Source organism: Dreissena polymorpha, chromosome 13 (assembly GCF_020536995.1).
Source record: "Dreissena polymorpha isolate Duluth1 chromosome 13, UMN_Dpol_1.0, whole genome shotgun sequence".
Taxonomy (NCBI): domain Eukaryota; kingdom Metazoa; phylum Mollusca; class Bivalvia; order Myida; family Dreissenidae; genus Dreissena; species Dreissena polymorpha.
In genome coordinates, this window is record NC_068367.1 from 72816685 (window position 1) to 72837138 (window position 20454).

At 35.5% G+C, this 20454-nt stretch overlaps 1 protein-coding gene across 1 annotated transcript; it reads left to right on the forward strand.

Annotated features, from left to right (window-relative positions):
• Positions 1-376: 376 nt before the first annotated feature.
• On the forward strand, positions 377-19934 carry LOC127856344 (putative nuclease HARBI1). The gene is made up of 4 exons (XM_052392487.1): positions 377-1305; positions 2281-2382; positions 18103-18290; positions 19660-19934. The coding sequence occupies exons 1-3, from the start codon at positions 771-773 to the stop codon at positions 18255-18257; spliced, it is 792 nt and encodes a 263-aa protein (XP_052248447.1). The 5' UTR covers positions 377-770; the 3' UTR covers positions 18258-18290; positions 19660-19934.
• The last annotated feature ends 520 nt before the right edge of the window (positions 19935-20454 follow it).

Here is a 20454-nt window from a genome sequence, read left to right on the forward strand (position 1 = left end):
GTTTCCTTACCTCAAAGGTAAAGGTCATTGTAAACGTTCAAACGACTATAACTTTTTGATTATCATTCGTCACGTGATCAAATTTTTATACCACAAATTTTCATGTTGAGAAAGCGCATCATGTGAAACAATTGTCTCCCTTGCTCGTCTCCCTTGCTCAAAGATCAATCTTCTACTATCATAATTATACAATGACTTTCTTAACATGTGGAGTGAATGTCGTCCGTCGTCAAGCTTAGAGGTCAAATGTCCAATTTGAACATAAAACTCTTATTAAAACTGCAACTTTATCATGTAATTTAAAATAACATATAACACATTGTTTCCATGTTTTGATGACTTGTTGCCGTATGACCTGTCTCATAGCTTGAAGTTAATACTTGAAGGTCTATGCCCAATTTGTTCAGAATACAGTTAATGTGGACGGTATTTTCAGCATCCATAATTTTTTAATAATTTACCACCAATGTCTGCCATGTGAAGAAGGCGTGTCATGCAGGAGTTCTTGCCCCCTTGGGCAGAGGTCAAGGTTACACTCAAGGTCAAATAACCAAAATATATTGAGCAGCAGCCAATTGTATAAATATGGATAAATCTTATCCAGCGGATAACTTTTGGTTATCTTCAATTTTAGGATATCTTTTTTGGTTAGCGATTGTATAAAAAATAGTTATCCAAATCGGTTCACGTTCTGGTTAAGTTTTGGATAAGATTTAGCCAAGATATTTGACGTCGGTTATCTTTATCCAAATGACGAACGCGCTAACAAAATGGCTGACTTTGACATACCGAACGCTAGACGACCAAGACAATTTCGACGAATAGACAGATTTACGGAAACTGACGACCCTGAAGAAATACGACGACGATTTAGATTTACACCTGACAGCATTGACCGCATAGAACGACTGATCGGACATGGACTTGAGAGACCAACTGGACGGAATCAACCCTTGACACCGAGGCAGCAAATATTGATAACACTGAGATTTTTTGCTTCTGGAAATTTTTTGCAATTAATAGGGGATACTTTTGGGGTGGACATTGCCACGGTTTCAAGGGTAGTGACCAGAGTAACTGACGAACTGTGTGACCTGAAAGACCAAACAATTAAATTCCCGACGACGGACAGACATAAATCAATTATTAAACAGAATTTTTTCAAAATCGATGGATTTCCGTCTGTAATTGCGGCGATCGACGGAACGCACGTTCGCATCATTGCTCCCCATGAACACGAGGAGCAATATGTGAACAGAAAGCACTATCACAGTGTCAATGTACAGGCAACGTGCGACCATCGAGGTATTTATCAATTTGTACACAAAAATTCAAAACATAATTTTAGTTCTTACCTTCAAGTTTGAGTAGCTCTATCCCTTCATTTTATAAATCCATGTATTTATATTTATATGCATCCTGCTGTTTTACACACCAGATCAAAGATTCCGTAACACTTACTTATGATCTGGTACGATTTTTTATTATTCAGTTTTTCTTTTAACACACGTCCTTTAAGTCCAAATTTCCACAGTGTAATGCATATTTTGCGCCCCAAAACTCACATGTACTCAGTTCAAAATAAAGATAGGTACAGTCTGTTTCATGATTAAAATATAGTCTGATCCTTTGTATTATAGAGGCACAAGACAGGGAATTCTAATAGCCTTCTTTCCTCTCTATTCATCCAACCCTATAAATTCATCCACCCCCTTATTTTGGTAATTATGACATTTTTCTGAAAAAACTTAAGTAAGTAATGCTTATTTAAAAAACATACAACATAGATGTTCTATTTTGGTTAAAAACATGTGAATTTTAGATTTTGTTAGAGAAAAAACAATAATTTTGAAAATATTCACTTTTAAACAGTGTTTTTGTGTTTATTAGTCTATAAGATATATTTTTTAATGATTATATCAAAATTACTTCAAAAGATTTATGTTTTCCTATAAAAATGTTGATTGAGCAGATTGATAGGAAAGATACAGACAAATTAGTGGTTGCTAGGGTGTGCGTTGTAAATTATTTTGCCATACTTTTGTTGGAAAGATATAAAATGTCTAATTAAATGTCTCACTTGTGGTGAAATTCTTTTCATTCAGTAGAAAAAGTCAATTTCACTCTTAAGTGCATGAATATACAGTAAAAGAGGCTACAAAGAATTATTTTCTTGCTACATTTTAATAATAAGATGTATCATACTATTTGAATAATTTACTGCAACGGAATGTCTAAAGTTAAATTGCATACATTATATTCTATGTAATCATATTTCAGGTGTATTCACCAGCATAAATGCCACATGGCCTGGAAGTACTCATGATGCTCATGTTTTCAGAACCTCAGTACTATCTGATTATTTGGGTGCCCATCATCATGGTAAGCGCATATTCTAAAATGGATTGATTTTTTTTTTAATGCTATTACATTTATTGTTCTGCATGTTCCTGTTTCTCATTTATAAATGTATACTTATAAAAGGTTATTCGCCGTGGCGTAATGGATGTCCGCCTAGCGAACTGGATGTCATGGGTTCGAACCCCACTGGGAACGTTCCTTTGATCTCCCCCAAAAATTATATACATTTAGAAGAGGATCATTCTGTAATTGTTGTTTAATTGTTCTGTTCAAAGGTTTGGAGGATGGAATTGTGTTAGGGGACATATTTAAAAAGATTATTGACAAAGGGCTCTCATTTTTGAAAAAAAAATGTGGTTATTGAATAACATTTTAAACTTGCTTTTAACGGCCATAAAGCAAGTTTAAAATGTTATTCAATAAACACATGTTTAGCTACACTGGCCAGAGGCCAGCGGGGCTTATGTCATGGTCCAGTGTCCGTCATGCGTGCGTGCGTCTGTGCGTGCGTTAACTTTTTCTTTAAACATCTCCTAAACTACAAGTTCAATTCTGATAAAACTTCTCACAAATGTTCCTGGGGTGAAACTCTTTCAAATTTGTTTAAATTATGCCCCTGGGGTCAAATTTGACCCCGCCCCGGGGGTCACAAAATTGAAAATTTGCTTATATAAGGCCTATTTTATGAAAACTTTCAAAATCTTCTCGTCCATAACCATTGGGCCTAGGGCTATCAAATTTGGTATGTAGAGACATCTAATAGTTCTCTACCAAATTTCTTAAAATTATGCCCCTGGGGTCAAATTTGACCCTGCCCCGGGGGTCACAAAATTGAACATATGCTTATATAAAGCCTATTTTGTGCAAATTTTAAAAATCTTCTTGTCCATAACCGTAGGGCCTAGGGCTACCAAATTCGGTATGTAGTGACATCTAATAGTTCTCTACTTAGTTTGTTCAAATTATGGCCCTGGGGTCAAATTGGACCCTGCCCCGGGGGTCACAAAAATGAACATACGCTTATATATCCGCGGCCCGCGAAATCTCTCCGCATTTTACACTGGTAGATTCTGCCAAAGCATTTTTAAAACGAGCGATATAATTGGCTGTCGTTTACCAATCTTCCAATAAAAATCAGTTTCTTAAAATGGTATTTCCTATGCAAATGGCGCCTTTGTGAAGCGAAAATTAGGATTATTGAAATTACAAATAGCAATCAAATTAACGACTGACATCATATAGTTTGATAGGAATAGTGAAATGTGTTTGTCAACGAAAAAGACTATATTATAGATACAAGAAACACATATTTTGTTTAGAAATGTGCAAAGTGAGTTTGTGTCTCGGAAACCAGTGTTTCTGTTTGCAAATTGGAGATTTAAGTCTACTCACGAATTAAAACAATTTAGAAGAGGATCTTTTCGAACATGGAAATAGACAAACATGATTTGATTTATATGATAGTGGATCTGTGTATAATCAGATTCATATGCATATTCTGCTTAATTATGTAGAGTGCACGTTTTCTGCTTTATTATGCTCCCCAAAAATTTATTTTTGGGGGAGCATATAGTCGCCGCTTCGTCTGTCCGTACATCTGTCCGTCCTTGCACAATTTTTGTCCAGGCTATTTCTTAGCAACTAATGACCGGAATTCAATGAAACTTTATTGGGAGCTTCACTACCAAGAGGAGATGTGCATATTTTCAGCGGATTCTGGTCGGATGATTTTTCACAGAGTTATGGCCCTTTGAAATTTTCAATTAACGTTACATATAGTGCAATTCTTGTTCGCGCTATTTCTCAGCAACTTATGACCGGAATTCAATGAAACTTTATGGGAAGCTTCACTACCAAGAGAACATGTGCATATTATCACCCGGTTCTGGTCGGATAATTTTTCACAGAGTTATGGCCCTTTGAAATTTTCCATTAACTGTACATATAGTGCAATTCTTGTCCTGGCTATTTCTCAGCAACTAATGACCGGAATTCAATGAAACTTTATGGGAAGCTTCACTACCAAAAAGAGATGTGCATATTCTCAGCTGGTTCTGGTCGGATGATTTTGTACAGAGTTATGGCCCTTTGAAATTTTCCATTAACTGTACATATAGTGCAATTCTTGTCCGGGCTATTTCTCAGCAACTAATGACCAGAATTCAATGAAACTTTATGGGAAGCTTCACTACCAAGAGGAGATGTGCATATTATCAGCCGGTTCTCATTGGATGATTTTTCACAGAGTTATGGCCCGTTGAAATTTTCCATTCAATTAGTGCAATTCTCGTCCGAGCTATTTCTCAGCAACTAATTACGGGAATTCAATGAAACTTTATGGGAAGCTTCACTACCAACAGGAGATATGCATATTATCAGCAGGTTATGGTCGGATGATTTTTCACAGAGTTATGACCCTTTGAAATTTTCTATAAACTGTAGTACAGTTACTGTACATATAGTGCAATTTTTGTCCGGGCTATTTCTCCGCAACTACTGACTGGAATTCTATGAAGCTTTATGGGAAGCTTAACTACCTTGAAGAGATGCACATGTTATTTGTGGGTTCTGGTTAGATGATTTTTTTAGAGAGTTATGGCCCTTTGAAATGTTTAAGTTGCTAAACCATTCATCGTATTATTTTGTCCAAAGTTATGCCCCTCAAGACGTTTCCTTTTATCTAAATATATATTGCAATATTGTGACAAAAAAAAACTTTGGGGAGCATCACCCGTCTCGAACGGTTTCTTGTTATATTTGTCATGCTGTTCAGTTAATTGAAATAGCATTGAACTAAAGATGTGAAATGCAAGATATTGAAAGGTAAACAAGTTAATTATATTAATTTAACTCATTTTAATACATCAATGACACAAGAAGAACACTCAAGTGTGTTTGTTTATATTTAGTCCATTAACCTTGTTTGTATATAACATTTTTAGCTTACCTATTTTTTGAAAAAAAAAAAGAGCTATTGTCATCACGGCGTCCGGTTAAGTTTTGCGTTTATGTCCACTTTTCTCATAAAGTATCAATGCTATTGCATTCAACCTCGGTACACTTACTTACTATCATGAGGGGACTGGGCTGGCAAAGTAAGATAACTCTGGCGTGCATTTTGACAGAATTATTTGCCATTTTTAGCTCATCTATTTTTTGAAAAAAAAATATGAGCTATTGTCATCCCCTTGGCGTTGGTGTCGGCGTCCGGTTAAGTTTTGCGTTTAGGTACACTTTTCTCATAAAGTATCAATGCTATTGCATTCAAACTTGGTACACTTACTAACTATCATTAGGGGACTAGGCATGGAAAGTAAGATAATTCTGGCTTGCATTTTGACAGAATTATGTGCCCTTTTTATACTTAGAAAATTGAAAATTTTGGTTAAGTTTTGTGTTTAGGTCCATTTTATTCCTTAAGTATCAAAACTATTGCTTTTATACTTGCAACACTTACTAACTATCATAAGGGAACTGTGCAGGCAAAGTTATGTAACTCTGACTGGCATTTTGAATGCTTTCATACTTGCAACACTTACTATCGTAAGGGGACTGTGCAGGCAAAGTTATGTAACTCTGACTGGCATTTTGACGGAATTATGTGCCCTTTTTATACTTAGAAAATTGAAAATTTGGTTAAGTTTTGTGTTTAGGTCCACTTTTTTCCTAAAGTATCAAAGCCATTGCTTTCATACTTGCAACCCTTACTAACTATCATAAGGGGACTGTGCAGGCAAAGTTATGTAACTCTGACTTGCATTTTGACAGAATTATGTGCCCTTTTATACTTAGAAAATTGAAAATTTGGTTACATTTTGTGTTTAGGTCCACTTTTTTCCTAAAGTATCAAAGCCATTGCTTTCATACTTGGAACACCCACAAACTATCATAAGGGGACAGTAAAGGACAAGTTGCATAACTCTGGTTGTCATTTTTACGGAATTATGGCCCTTTTTTGACTTAGTAACTTTGAATATATGGTGACATTTTGTGTTTAGATCCACTTTACTTCTGAAGTATCAAGGCTGGTGCTTTTAAACTTTAAATACTTTCATGCTATCATGAGGGTACTGTACCTGGCAAGTTAAATTTTACCTTGACCTTTGAATGACCTTGACTCTCAAGGTCAAATTAATAAATTTTGCTAAAATTGCCATAACTTCTTTATTTATGATTAGATTCGATTGATACTTTGACAAAACAACTCTTACCTGACATAACCCCCCGCCCCGAATCCCCCTCAATCCCCCCCATTATTATTTTTTAATTAAAGATCATCTATTAATTGACCACCACACCCTCACACTATACCCCCCATCCCCACCCCAAAAAATAATTTTAATGCCCCCCGGTAGGGGGGCATATAGCAGTTGAACTGTCCGTAAGTGTCAGTCAGTCTGTCTGTCCGTCCGAAAAAAACTTTAACATTGGCCTTAACTTTTTCACTTTTTAAGATAGCAACTTGATATTTGGCATGCATGTGTATCTCATGGAGCTGCACATTTTGAGTGGTGAAAGGTCAAGGTCATCCTTCAAGGTCAAATGTCAAATTTATGGTGTCTGTCCGTCCGAAAACTTTAACATTGGCCATAACTTTTTCAATATTGAAGATAGCAACTTGATATTTGGCATGCATGTGTATCTCATGGAGCTGAACATTTTGAGTGGTGAAAGGTGAAGGTGAAGGTCATCCTTCAAGGTCAAATGTCAAATATATGGCGTCTGTCTGTCCGAAAACTTTAGCATTGGCCATAACTTTTTTAATATTGAAGAAAGCAACTTGATATTTGCCATGCATGTGTATCTCATAAAGCTGCACATTTTGAGTGGTTGAAGTTCAAGGTCAAGGTCATCCTTCAATGTCATCCTTCATGGTCAAAAAATAAATAAATCAAAGCGGCGTTCTTATGAAGCTGCACATTTTGAGTGGTGGAAGTTCAAGGTCATCCTTCAAGGTCAAGGTCATCCTTCAAGGTCAAGGTAAAAAAACAAATAAAAAATTTCAAAGCGGCATTATTTTGAAGCTGCACATTTTGAGTGCTTGAAGTTCAAGGTCAAGGTCATTCTTCAAGGTCAAGGTCATCCTTCAAGGTCAAAGGTAAAAAAATAAATCAAAGCGGCGTTATCATGAAGCTGCACATTTTGAGTGGTGTAGGTTCAAGGTCAAGGTCATTCTTCAAGGTCAAGGTCATCCTTCAAGGTCAAAGGTCAAACAAAATATAAAAAAACTCAAAGCGGCGTTATCATGAAGCTGCACATTTTGAGTGGTGGAAGTTCAAGGTCAAGGTCATCCTTCAAGGTAAAAAGTATATGTATAAAAATTTCAAAGCGGCGTTTTCATGAAGCTGCACATTTTGAGTAGTGGAAGTTCAAGGTCAAGGTCATCCTTCAAGGTCAAGGTCATCATTCAAGGTCAAAGGTCAAAAAATAATAATCAAAGCGACGTTCTCATGAAGCTGCACATTTTGAGTGGTGGAAGTTCAAGGACAAGGTCATTCTTCAAGGTCAAGTTCATCCTTCAAGGTCAAAGGTAAAAAAAATAAAAATTCAAAGCGGCGTTATCATGAAGCTGCACATTTTGAGTGGTGGAAGTTCAAGGTCAAGGTCATCCTTTAAGGTCATCCTTTAAGGTTAAAGGTCAAAAAATAATATTTTAAAGCGGCCTTCTCATAAAGCTGCACATTTTGAGTGCTGAAAGTTCAAGGTCAAGGTCATCCTTCAAGGTCAAAGGTAAAAAAACAGCAATCAATAAAAAAATTCAAAGCAGCGCAATAGGGGGCATTGTGTTTCTGACAAACACATCTCTTGTTTTTTTCAAACATGGTTAAAAACACAAATATTTATTTGTATTATTTTATTTTTGAAATACCATCCAGCCATCCCACCCAAGAATCCCCCCCCCCCCTCCCAAAAAAAATAAATATTTTGTTTGCATTTTTTTTGCATTTTTGGAAGATAATGTAATAAATGACCACACCCCCACACTATACACCCCTCTCCACTCCACCCCTCTCTCCTTTGTGATTGAAATTGAGATAGGTCCCTACACCTTTAAAAAGAAAAATAGATGAGCAGTCTGCACCCGCAAGGCAGTGCTCTTGTTATCCCCCACCAGAGGCGGAGGGATATTGTTTTGGCGTTGTCCGTCCGTCCGTCCGGCACTTTTGTGTCCGGAGCCATATCTTGGAAGTGCTTTGGCGGATTTCATTGAAACTTCGTATGAGTATATATATGCATAAGAGGATGATGCACACCAAATGGCATTGTACACCATCTGTTAAAAACAGAGTTATGGCCCTTTGTATCTTGACAAAATGCTTTTTACTATAGGCACTTTTGTGTCCGGAGCCATATCTTGAAAGTGCTTTGGCGGATTTCATTGAAACTTGGTATGAGTATATATATGCATAAGAGGATGATGCATGCCAAATGGCATTTTATACCATCTGTTAAAAACAGAGTTATGGCCCTTTGTATCTTGAAAAAATGCTTTTTACTATAGGCACTTTTGTGTCCGGAGCCATATCTTTTTTAACATAACAGATGTTGTGTTCACTCTGCAACACTCTGAAAATTGAGTGTATATAAACATTGAATGTTTTTGTGGAAAACGCACGACTTATTAATTCACCTAAATAAATTGTGAAGGCTTAAGAACCTTCCTTTGCCTTAGTTTTGTGTTATTGTCCTCCGTCCGTCCATCTATCATTATGATAAATTGTGAAGGCTTAAGAACCTTCATTTGCCTTAGTTTTGTGTTATTGTCCTCCGTCCGTCCATCTATCATTATGTTCATCCGTCCAATTTGCACCCATCCTCAAACAAAGCATATGTTGCGGGGAATACCTTGGGCCCTTCAGGCCCTCTTGTTATACTTAGAAAATTGAAAATTTTGGTTAAGTTTTGTGTTTAGGTCCATTTTATTCCTTAAGTACCAAAGCTTTTGCTTTCATACTTGCAACACTTACTAACTATCATAAGGGGACTGTGCAGGCAAAGTTATGTAACTCTGAATGGCATTTTGACAGAATTATGTGCCCTTTTTATACTTAGAAAATTGAAAATTTGGTTAAGGTTTGTGTTTAGATCCACTTTATTCCTAAAGTATCAAATCTATTGCTTTCATACTTGCTACACTTACTTACTATCATAAGGTGACTGTGCAGGCAAAGTAATGAAACTCTGACTGGCATTTGGACGGAATTATGGGCCCTTTATACTGAGAAAATTGAAAATTTGGTTAAGTTTTGTGTTTTGGTCAACTTTACCCCTAAAGTATCATAGATATTGCTTTCATACTTGTAACACTCGCAAACTATCATAAGGGGACAGTAAAGGACAAGTTGCATAACTCTGGTTGTCATTTTTACGGACTTATGGCCCTTTTTCGACTAAGTAACTTTGAATATATGGTTAAATTTTGTGTTTATATCCACTTTACTTCTAAAGTATCAAGGCTCTTGCTTTCAAACAAATACTTTTATGCTATCATGAGGGTACTATACCTGGCAAGTTGAATTTGACCTTGACCTTTGAATGACCTTGACTTTCAAGGTCAAATTATTAAATTTTGCTAAAATTGCCATAACTTCTTTATTTATGATTAGATTTGATTGATACTTTGACAAAACAACACTTACCTGACATTCCACAATAGACTCCACCCAAACCATCCCCCATGCCCCCCCGAATCCCCCCCCCAAAAAAGTTTTTTTTAAAGATCATCTAATAAATGACCACCACACCCTCACACTATACCCCGTCCCCCCCATTTTTTTTATAAACATGTTGTTTTTTTTTCTTGTTTTTTTTGCATTTTTGGAAGATAATGTAATAAATGACCACACCCACACAATACACCCTCTCCACTCCACCCCTCCCTCCTTTGTGATTGAAATTGAGACAGATCCCTTCACCTTTAAAAAGAAAAATAGATGAGCGGTCTGCACCCGCAAGGCGGTGCTCTTGTATAAAAAATGTGTATTGTTTTGTTTGTTTTCTCCAAATGGTTAGTATTATTCTTTTATGTTAACATTCAAAAAATTCTTGTTTTATTATATTTATCGAATTTTTTTTTCAATGACATCATTTTATGATTTATAAATAGATTGCAAAAAATATTTGTTCAAGATAAACTTAAGAACAAATTGTTACATTAAAGTTAAATGATTTTAATATTCAGTAGCAAAAAAGTAAGGAGAATCCAACTTAAAAAAGATGTATCTATTAAAAGTATATTCTATTGATGCTGTGAACAATACCCTTGTTTATAACATGACTGCCGCTAAGTCTATTACTAGCAACCTATCAGAGAATGGGTAAGATACCTTATCTCAATATATGGAAATCCTAGTATTTTTCAAAAACAAACATGACAGGTAACCAACGTCAGATGGAAAAAGTAAAGGAAAGTTAGGTCAAGCTAATTGTTTGTCATAATACCTCTTAAAACCTCACGCCATATGCAAGTAGTGTTGCCATGATCGCAACATCTTGATGAATTATAATTCAATTTTTTGTCTCATAAACATTTACTTTGTTTAACAAACAACCTCTTCAAAGTTATCATTCCTTCTGCCTTTCGGCACCTCATGAACCTGAAAAACTCGTAACTTTATGTTTCCTCAGGCAAATATCTTCTTTGTACAATAAACAATTTCTTCACTACGTTAACAATCCTGCTACACTCACTAATGCCTCAAGAATGAAGTAAAGTTCAGGTGATCTACGTCATTAGGTATTTTGCATATGTCATGAACTATATAAGTAACAGAAACTTTACAACCTACAAACACTTTGGAAGTTTGGGAAAAGATTCATGATTGAATGAAGGAACTTTCATTAATCTTGTAGAACATGCGTAGATTTGATCTTCAGCATCTAAAAATATGTGAAATAGAAAGAACGACAATATCTTTTGGAGAGATAAATGTACCTACGTTATAAGCAAAGGACCTGTGCGACTATTTCCGGGCTTTTAGTCTGTTTAGTTAACACCTTAGTAACGTTTTCCATATATACAATTGCTCACCCTTCCAACTTTAAGCGCCCAGTGGGACGAGGGATAGAAAGAGAAAGTCACATGCTGGAGTACATTTTAACCCATGCACATTGCACGCTTTTATCGCATACAAAACAGTGGAGCGATACAGAGCCACCATGGCCCTCTTGTTTTTCAAAAATGAGAATCATGGTTAACAAGCTGATATCGATTTTAGGCGTACTCATAGTAAATATAAACAACGTGAAATACAGATAAATGTAGCACTAGATTATTCTTTTAAGGACTTACAGGTCCTTTATTTGAGGCAAGTGAGCAATTGCCATACACAAAGATTCAAAAGAAAACACAGAACAAAAACATACCTTTTATCAAGGGGGCTTGCGTATACGGGAACTTGCCGGGTTTAAGTGACTCACAGTTCAGACCTGTTTACTTCTACGGATTCGCCGTAGTTACTAAGGATTATTAGGCTAAACTACGCACTACGGATTTGTACTGAAAAACTACGGATCCATCGATCAAAATGGTCACATTTCAGTTTTTAATCGTACTTTCGCATATTTTCGGTCTTTGCGTGTAATTTATTTTATCAATCATAATCAGTTTGGCGCTTGCGTAGTAATTAAAGAAACGTTTAAATTCAAGCCTCCCGGGGAACGAGTGCTGATCGAGCTTGTCGTGTCGTCACCGAACGACAACTGACTTACGTATTGGTTCGCAAATTTAGCCGAATATATACGATTTTACGTTGCTATCCAGTATACACATCTCTCTCTCTATTGCGGAGAATACCGACGATAGTCGATGTATCGGGATTGAGCACGCCTGTTTTTACACACGTCCAAGATGGCGGCAAGCAGACGAGAAATTGCGATTAACAGCGAAAATAATAGATACTATTCAAATTAACAACGGATATCATATGGTCAGTAGGGAATAATGTAATGCCTGTGTCAATTAACGCAAAATACTACGTTTGAGATAAAAAACAACAACACATATTTCTCAGAAATCTGCACAGTGAATGTGCGTCACGGAAATGAGTGTTGGAAAATTGGAGTTCAGTCTACTCACAAAGTTAAAGCATTTATTATAATAAGTTGAGTAACGTTCGAAAATGGAAAGAGACAAACATTATTTGATTTTTACGTTAGTGTATCTGTGTATACTCAGATTCATATTCATATTAAGAAAACGAACATTTAAAGATACTATAAAAATTTCATTTCCAACCACATTCCTAAGATTCGGTGAACCGTGTTGTTAATAATGTTACATTCAACTCACAAAGAACAACGACTTTTTTTAAAATATATATAGTTTAATATATGTAAATATATATTATATAATCAATTTACAATTGCTGTACTAAATGCAATAGTTTATGTATATTATGATTCAACTGCATTAAATTTAAACCGAAACATTTGTTTGCGTTAACAAAGAGTAAAACATTTACGGCGATCATTATTAACATAGATTTGTTTATTTTGAACGTGCGTAATTTCATATCTTGCGTGAAAAAAAAGAATTTTCTTAAATTGCAATTAAAATTATCATATAGACAGTAACAACTGTAAAACAATATATTGTTTAAAATCGTCTGATATATAGTGTTGCTCATATTTCTATAGGATAATAACCACTTTGTCCATCTTTCCCTTTCGAACAAAAGAGCCCCACTCGACCTTTTCTCCCCTTTTTCCTCCGAAACCACCCCTCCGCCCGTCCGTCTCCGGATCCGAACACAATCCCGTTCTTGCGTTCTCAACTCCAACCCATTCCGCCCAAAGTACCCCTCCGCCGACTCCTAAAAACCCGCGAACGCCATCACCCAAAATTCCTCTCTGCCGCCCTCTCCGCCGCAGCGCCATCCGTCACCGTTTGTGAACATGCTCATGATCCATAAACGTCCGGAAGGTCTAGTTAAAGTAAGTAGAATTGATGATGTGTTCTTCAATCGCTTAAGTGCGTCACGTATTTGAAAATTTGTGTCAAAATGTATGAGACAGATAAGAGAACTCCAAGTAAAAACGTAACATTTATTTAAATTTTGAATGTCATACTTTTTATTTTTAAAATCACATAGATACAAAGGATATTTTAAAAAAATATAAGAGTATGTAGCTATATTGCACGTGAAAACATAGAACTTGAAAGAACATATGTGTACATGATTCTACACTTTGTGTATACTTGGTACTATTTAGTTTTATTTGTTGTAAATAAACCATGTATTTACTATATTTCGTTCAAGAAAACCGGATTATCGTCTTTTGTCGCACGATATAAGTACTGTACAGTGTTTGAGTAGTTTTTGCATCGATAGAATGCCATTATTTGAAGCGAATACATGACTTGTTAATAAATTTTCTGTCCCAGAAAGAAGGCTTATTACAATCGAATCGTCCGTTAGTTCTTCCGTCTGATATACAAGAAGATAAAAAATAGCAAAGTAATATATCTTGTCATTCTTGAATACTGTTATACGGGGTACGATGCATCATCCACGCCGAAATTTGAACTGAGCCACCTACTAGGAAAACTGGGCTAAATACATGTGCGTCGTCCCATAATAACCTGGGCAGTCCGCACAGGCTTAACAGGGACGACACTTTCCGCTTGTATGGAGTTTTTCTGCACAGGCGGGAGATTCTTTACGCACATACATCAAGCCCAGTTTTCCCAGAACGATGCTCAATTGATTACAAGCATAAAGCAGAAAGACGCAATTTCAAATGTAGGAAAGTGAAACCTTAAAATCAGTATCAGTCTGTTATGTAAGGCAAGTGTTCTATTTTCATTTATACAATACACGGCAAAAATACTACACACAAACATAAAACCGATAAGAATCGACTTTTATTATATACCTGTTTAATGCTTTTAACAAAATACAGGTTGTATCAATCGTTGAAATAAAAAAAAACCGTTTCTCGCTGTTTCCAATTCCGTATTACCATACTAGCCGGACTACTTTGACCAATTTAATGACGTCACATTACACGCACCGAAAATATAAATATTTTATATTTAAGAAATAGTAAACCCCACTGAGGTCCATATGGCATAATATTTACCAGCCAGGCAGCCACAAACCGTATATGGACCGAAGCCGTAGGCTGAGGTCCATATACAGTTTTTGGCTGCCTGGCTGGTCACTATAATGCCATTGGGACCGAAGTGGAGTTTACTATTACTTATATTACACCGAAGAGTGTCCCCTGTACCAGTGTTGTAACGGCTTTTCGTACTTTTATTTTACAATCAACCGAATGCGCAAACGATGACGTACTGTATCGTGTGACGTAGCTTATCTGTCGAAACATTCCAGTTTGAGCTTAATTCTCTGGATGTTTAGGAAATGTCGGACGTGGTGTTTTTTTAACAGTTTGTTATTTGTTTTAGGCATCGAACAAGTGCAAAACGTATTTCGGATTGTGTGTTTATCATACATAATGTAAACTTAGATAGGAATACACTAAATTTGTGTGATTTATCCCAGTGTGACCCAAATTCGACGATGTAACATGAAGCAATATTTAGCAAATAATGAAAGAAATAATGAAATGTTTAATAGCACAAAATAATAATTTTAAACTCGGCTGTATTACTTTGAAATGATTCCAAGACAATAATCATCCATTTAATCAATACAAATAGAACCTCGTCGAATTTAGGTGTCGTCGAATTTGGGTTGCGGTAGGATAAAATAAGTTTCGATAAAGGGATGGAAGAATAGAAAATGGAAGTGAATATCGTTTCGACTTTATTGTTATAAACATGGATTAACGTTGGCATTGAGGTAAGCGTGTCGTTTATTCCTAAAAAAATTACTCTTGTTAAAGCTGAAATAAAGCCAATGCTGTACAATAAAATGCTTCCACAAAGTGCAAATTTAGTGGTGTGTAACCCCGACCGGTCCATATACTCTTAGGTTTCTCTATCGCATTTTACAGACTGAAACCGGTCATATAGATATAGAAGGGCCAATATCTCTGAGGTGTAATATTATATAAATATTACATGTCTGACAGGGTCACAGTAAATTTGTCAAGTTGAGGAAATACTGTCAACCGAGGCGAAGCCAAGGTTGACAGTACTTTTCCGAAAGTTGACAAATTTACTGTCACCCTGTCAGACATGTAATATTTATTTTATTATACCGAACCAACTATTCAAACATGAAAAATGTATATGAACCATGAACGATTTCAATATTCAATTTTTTTTATTTAATTTCAGCAATGAACAACCATTAATATGTTGAGTGGTTCAGATTTTCGGGACGAGAAATCTGAACTTCGCTTTATTCGGCACCGACCTAGTAATCGATTTGTTCCATCAATTTTCTTAGTCGTCAATTATTTCCTTAAAAAATATATTACCGCACCAGCTTTCCGTATTTTTTTTCATCACTTGATCGCGCAATTTATGACGTACTCGTGAGACGTCATTTCGGTGACGAAACATTTTGGGACAACTTTATGGACGTGGTGGGTTTTTAACAGTAAAATATTTGTTTATAGCATCGAACGAATCCAAAACGTATTTCGGATTGTGTTTTTGTCATGCATAACACCTTAAGAACAGACACTGGAAGTGTATATCGTTGTAACTGTATTGTTATTATCATTGGATTAAAGTTGCCATTGAGGTAACCGTGTCGTTTATACTAAATAGATTTTTTATGACTCCTGTCAAACTTAAATAATCATAAATGGCATTAATCTATTCTACAGCACAGTTTCGGCTGCAATCGATATTTTAATTATCCAAATACAACGGAATTGCAAAACTGCGTACTGCGCTTGCGCGAATGGGACAGTATACTTTTTTACCATTCCGCACGTGATGGCTAAGGTAGCGGGCGACAGTATTTTTTGGACAGTAATTTTTTTCACGCTGGTAGCACGTGATTGCTAAGGTAGCGGGCGACAGTATATTTTGGACAGTAATTTTTCCCCCGCTGGGTCTGACAGTATTTCTATGTCACGATGGCCTATGGGAGTTTAGCATTGAGAATCAAAGTGAGGATTAATAATACGAAATATATTACGTAGTACATCGTGTGACGTCATTTCTGTGACGAAACACAATAGTTTTATCTAAACTCTCTGGAATTTAAGGACATGTCGGACGTGGTGTTTTTTAACAGTAAACTATGTGTTAAAAACGTATTTTGGAGTGTGTGTTTATCATGCATAAATGTATATTTCGATAGTAATACAATAAAATAATGTGGTTTAAACTAAGTTTCGATAAAGACATGGAAGATAGAAGTGGAAGTGCATATCGTTTAAACGTTTTTGTTATAAACATCGGATTAAAGTTGCCAACTTAATTGTTATACAAATTGGATTAACGATGGCATTAAGGTAAGCGTTTCGGAAACCTGTGTTTTCCCGGTTCGAATGTTTACACGTTAATTTACATAAACTGTATTCATACGCGTCTTAAATAAACTATGGCGTACCGTTTTAGTCATTGTTTTGTCATTTTTGTTAAAGTAAAAAATACATTTGTTAACTGTTTTCGTTAGTTGTTGTATATAATAAAAAGGAATATTACGCTAGTCAATTGTTCCAAGAGTTTGTATCACTCTCGTGGCTTGTGCTATTTCGCATCACACTCGAGGCTCCGCCTCTCGTGTGATACGTCATCACACAAACCACTCGAGTGATACAAACTCTTGGAACAATTGACTAGCGTAATATTCCGTATGTAACGACTAAGGCATAGAATTATTTTTTACCGATAGAAAAGCATACCGCTGTACTTGAAACTGATATTTCGGTCGGATTTAATCAAATAATACACGCGTGTTAATTAACAATAACCACACAAATATAGTCCACAATTAAAAGTTGAAAAGAGAATATATTATCTTGTTTTATTGCAATTTAATTAAGACGTGATGGTGATCGATTCAGATATGATTTTTAATGTATGGGGTTTATAAATTGTTATTTTCTAGATGGTTTATTTTTTCACTGTAAACGACGTATTTAAATCATATTTAAATTGAATTAGTTTGCATAAACATTATAAAAAAAGGGTTACACATTGATGATCCTTTCCCGTCTGGATTGATTCTCCACGTGTTTTTACTTATTACCGAAGCGCAGGAACCCGCTGCAAGGAATGTGGTCACCCGCATGAAACATACACTTAAAGAATTTTCTAACGCAACACTTTAAAACTTGAATTTCTCAGTTATTATTTAAGATGTTGGTCTTTAATTTTACATTTGATCATTTGACTACCTAATGAGCAAGCTCACGATAAAATTATTCATCAGTGACGATTGGACGCTTTAGCTCATCTTTTTGCACGTGGTTGTTAAGTACCCACGTATAAAGCAGGTATATTGCTTGTTTATAAAAGCTGCAAAAAAAGCTCGCAAAATAACTCTTTATGGCGTTATTATATTATTGACACTAAAAGACGTCAGTCGTTTGAATAAAAAGAAAAGCAAACGAAGTATATGTCCAAACACTGTGTTCATTTTCTTGTGTAGAACATGTTTTTTAATGCGCATGCGCGGTTAGGGCTTACATCACTTTTGCTTCGGTGTAAGTTCACAGTGTATTAGATTTAATATTGCAATTGTTAATAGGTTAATCCCTCGGTTGTCTATGTAGGTTATGCTTCAATCTTGTTTTAAACGGTTCATCTTCTAAATAAGGTAAGAACTATATAGTTCTGAACTCTACATAAAACTATCTATGTGTAAGCTATAGGCAACGACGGAAGTGGCGGTAACGGAGGCGGCGGTTGCGACGGCGGTGGTGGAGTCCTCGGAGGAGGATCCCGGGGAGTCGCGGCAGTGGGCCGTGGCCAACAGACCGGCAGCGTGTCGACTCACTTCCGGTTACTTCACTTTCGGTGACGTCTGTTGATGTGAGGAGCCAGACTACACTAAGTGCGAACGTAGATTTTATGGTTGTTGCGTATAAATTTCGTACACCTATGAATTGCTTTAGATACCGAAAGATACAAAGCGGAAGTTATACTGACTAACTAGCATGAACAACATTCAACGCCAGAAAATTGCCAGCTGCAATATAAACACGTTTTTTTCAGGCTTATCGATTTATCGGTAAACAACAAAATGAATCCCACAGGCTTTATATAAATATTTATATATTTATATTGTTAATAATGATATATATATAAATATTATATAAATATTATTTGTGTTTATTATTTTACAGTCACTTCTGTTAAGATAACTAAGAAAAATAAATAAACAAAACCTTCTTTAGATAGGCTTTTACTTACGCCCCATTGGCCATTGTCGGCTTGTGTACAACTTAGATGTACCTGTGTACTTTTAAGTATACTTAAATGTACCCCGGGTACAAAAAGATGCTAACATGTACCCGGCCAATTTAGACTGTACCCGAGTTTTATTCCCAAAATCCGATATCGTAAAGCGTGCAAAAGAAAACAAAACAATATTCTCTTTGAACAAAACTTACCTAAACATGCTTTTTTAGTACGAGTTTCGATACTATAGAGTCAATTTTACAGAATATTGACATAAATATGAAGAAATGTACAAAAAACCAAGATTTGCGTTTGTCAGAAACACTATGTCCCCTTCTGCGCCGCTTTGAAGCTATATATTTGACCTTTGACCTTGAAGGATGACCTTGACCTTTCATCACTCAAAATGTGCAGCTCCGTGAGATACACATGCATGCTAAATATGAAGTTGCTAACTTCAATATTGCACAAGTTATGGCAAAATGTTAAAGTTGGAGCAAACAAACACACAAACCAACCAACCATCAGACAGGGGAAAAATAATATGTCCCCCACTATAGTGGTGGGGGACATAAAAATTGCCGAAAACGACCGATTTATTGTTAGTTTTTGCGGGTACGTTTCAGTTTATGTTTTGTACCCGGGGTACATTTAATTATACTGAAGGGTAACCCCTGGTACATTTAAGTAGTACCTAGCCGACATTTACCAATCAACGTTACTCACTTGTGTGTGTATGTTGCAAATTGGAATCTACTATATTAAATTCAATAATAATTCAATTATGCTTTGGTAAGACATATTTTCTGATTTATAAAATATTTTGTAAAAAGTTAGATTTTTATATGATGTCTTATGTCAGGAAATTATACTTAAATTCTGCAATAAAAGTGAAATTTTATCTTTTTATTTTCTTTATAAAATCATTTATTCATCAAGTTAGCAACATTCAATCTTGTTTTTTTAATAACAGTGTTTTAATTATGGAAGTGTGATAGTTATTAACGTTTTTTGTGTTTCAGTATAGAACAGATATCGGTATTTCATGAAGTGTATAAAGGCGATTTATTAACTACCTGCGCAGATGTATCCTGGGTGAAAGAAGTTATATTGACTGACTTGGGCAACAGATTAGTCAACTGCATGTTATAACTTATGTTTTGTATATGCCGGTAGTGACTGTAATTATTATTTGATTTCATACCCATTTACAATACCGTACTTTGTAACTTCAATTTTGTTAATAAATAGGCATCTGAACAATACAAAATTACAAATAAAAACAATATTTATAGTTTGAATGTTTTGATACTTTTAATAGGAAGTTTTAATTTAGAATTTGCATGTGTAGGGTATCCATTAAAGATAAAGATTTCATAACATATCTAAATTAATATAGTATAAACTGGTACATGCTCAAGTATGGTGCACCCTGATGATTAACAGCCATAAGGGTTTCAATCATGACTGACAGTTTTGTTTCATTCCAAAATTAATTAAGGATGCATTACATTGTTGCGCTGGTACTTTTTATGTTCAATTTTTTATTTAAAGAAATGTTGATATGGAATCAATCAAGGGAGTTTCTGTGTCTCTTCTCTATGTGGACATAGAGCGCTACAGCTTGTTGGAGATTAAGAATACCATGTACTTTTTTAAATGACAAAATCTGTAAATATTTATTCGAACAATAGAAATTAAAACCCAAAATATACAATAGAGACAATTTTCATGTACATGCTGGAATTTCATTCCAACAGTAAAAACTGGAACGATTGAACATTATTATTTCTTTTTGTATAAACTTATATTTTTAA

What these genes read in the sequence shown, in the direction of transcription:
- LOC127856344 (XM_052392487.1), top strand. Translation starts at nt 771, where the DNA reads ATGGCTGACTTTGACATACCGAACGCTAGACGACCAAGACAATTTCGA. An exon ending in GGCAACGTGCGACCATCGAG is followed by an intron (nt 1,306 to 2,280) that starts GTATTTATCAAT and finishes ATCATATTTCAG; the next exon opens with GTGTATTCACCAGCATAAAT. An exon ending in TTTGGGTGCCCATCATCATG is followed by an intron (nt 2,383 to 18,102) that starts GTAAGCGCATAT and finishes TCTATGTGTAAG; the next exon opens with CTATAGGCAACGACGGAAGT.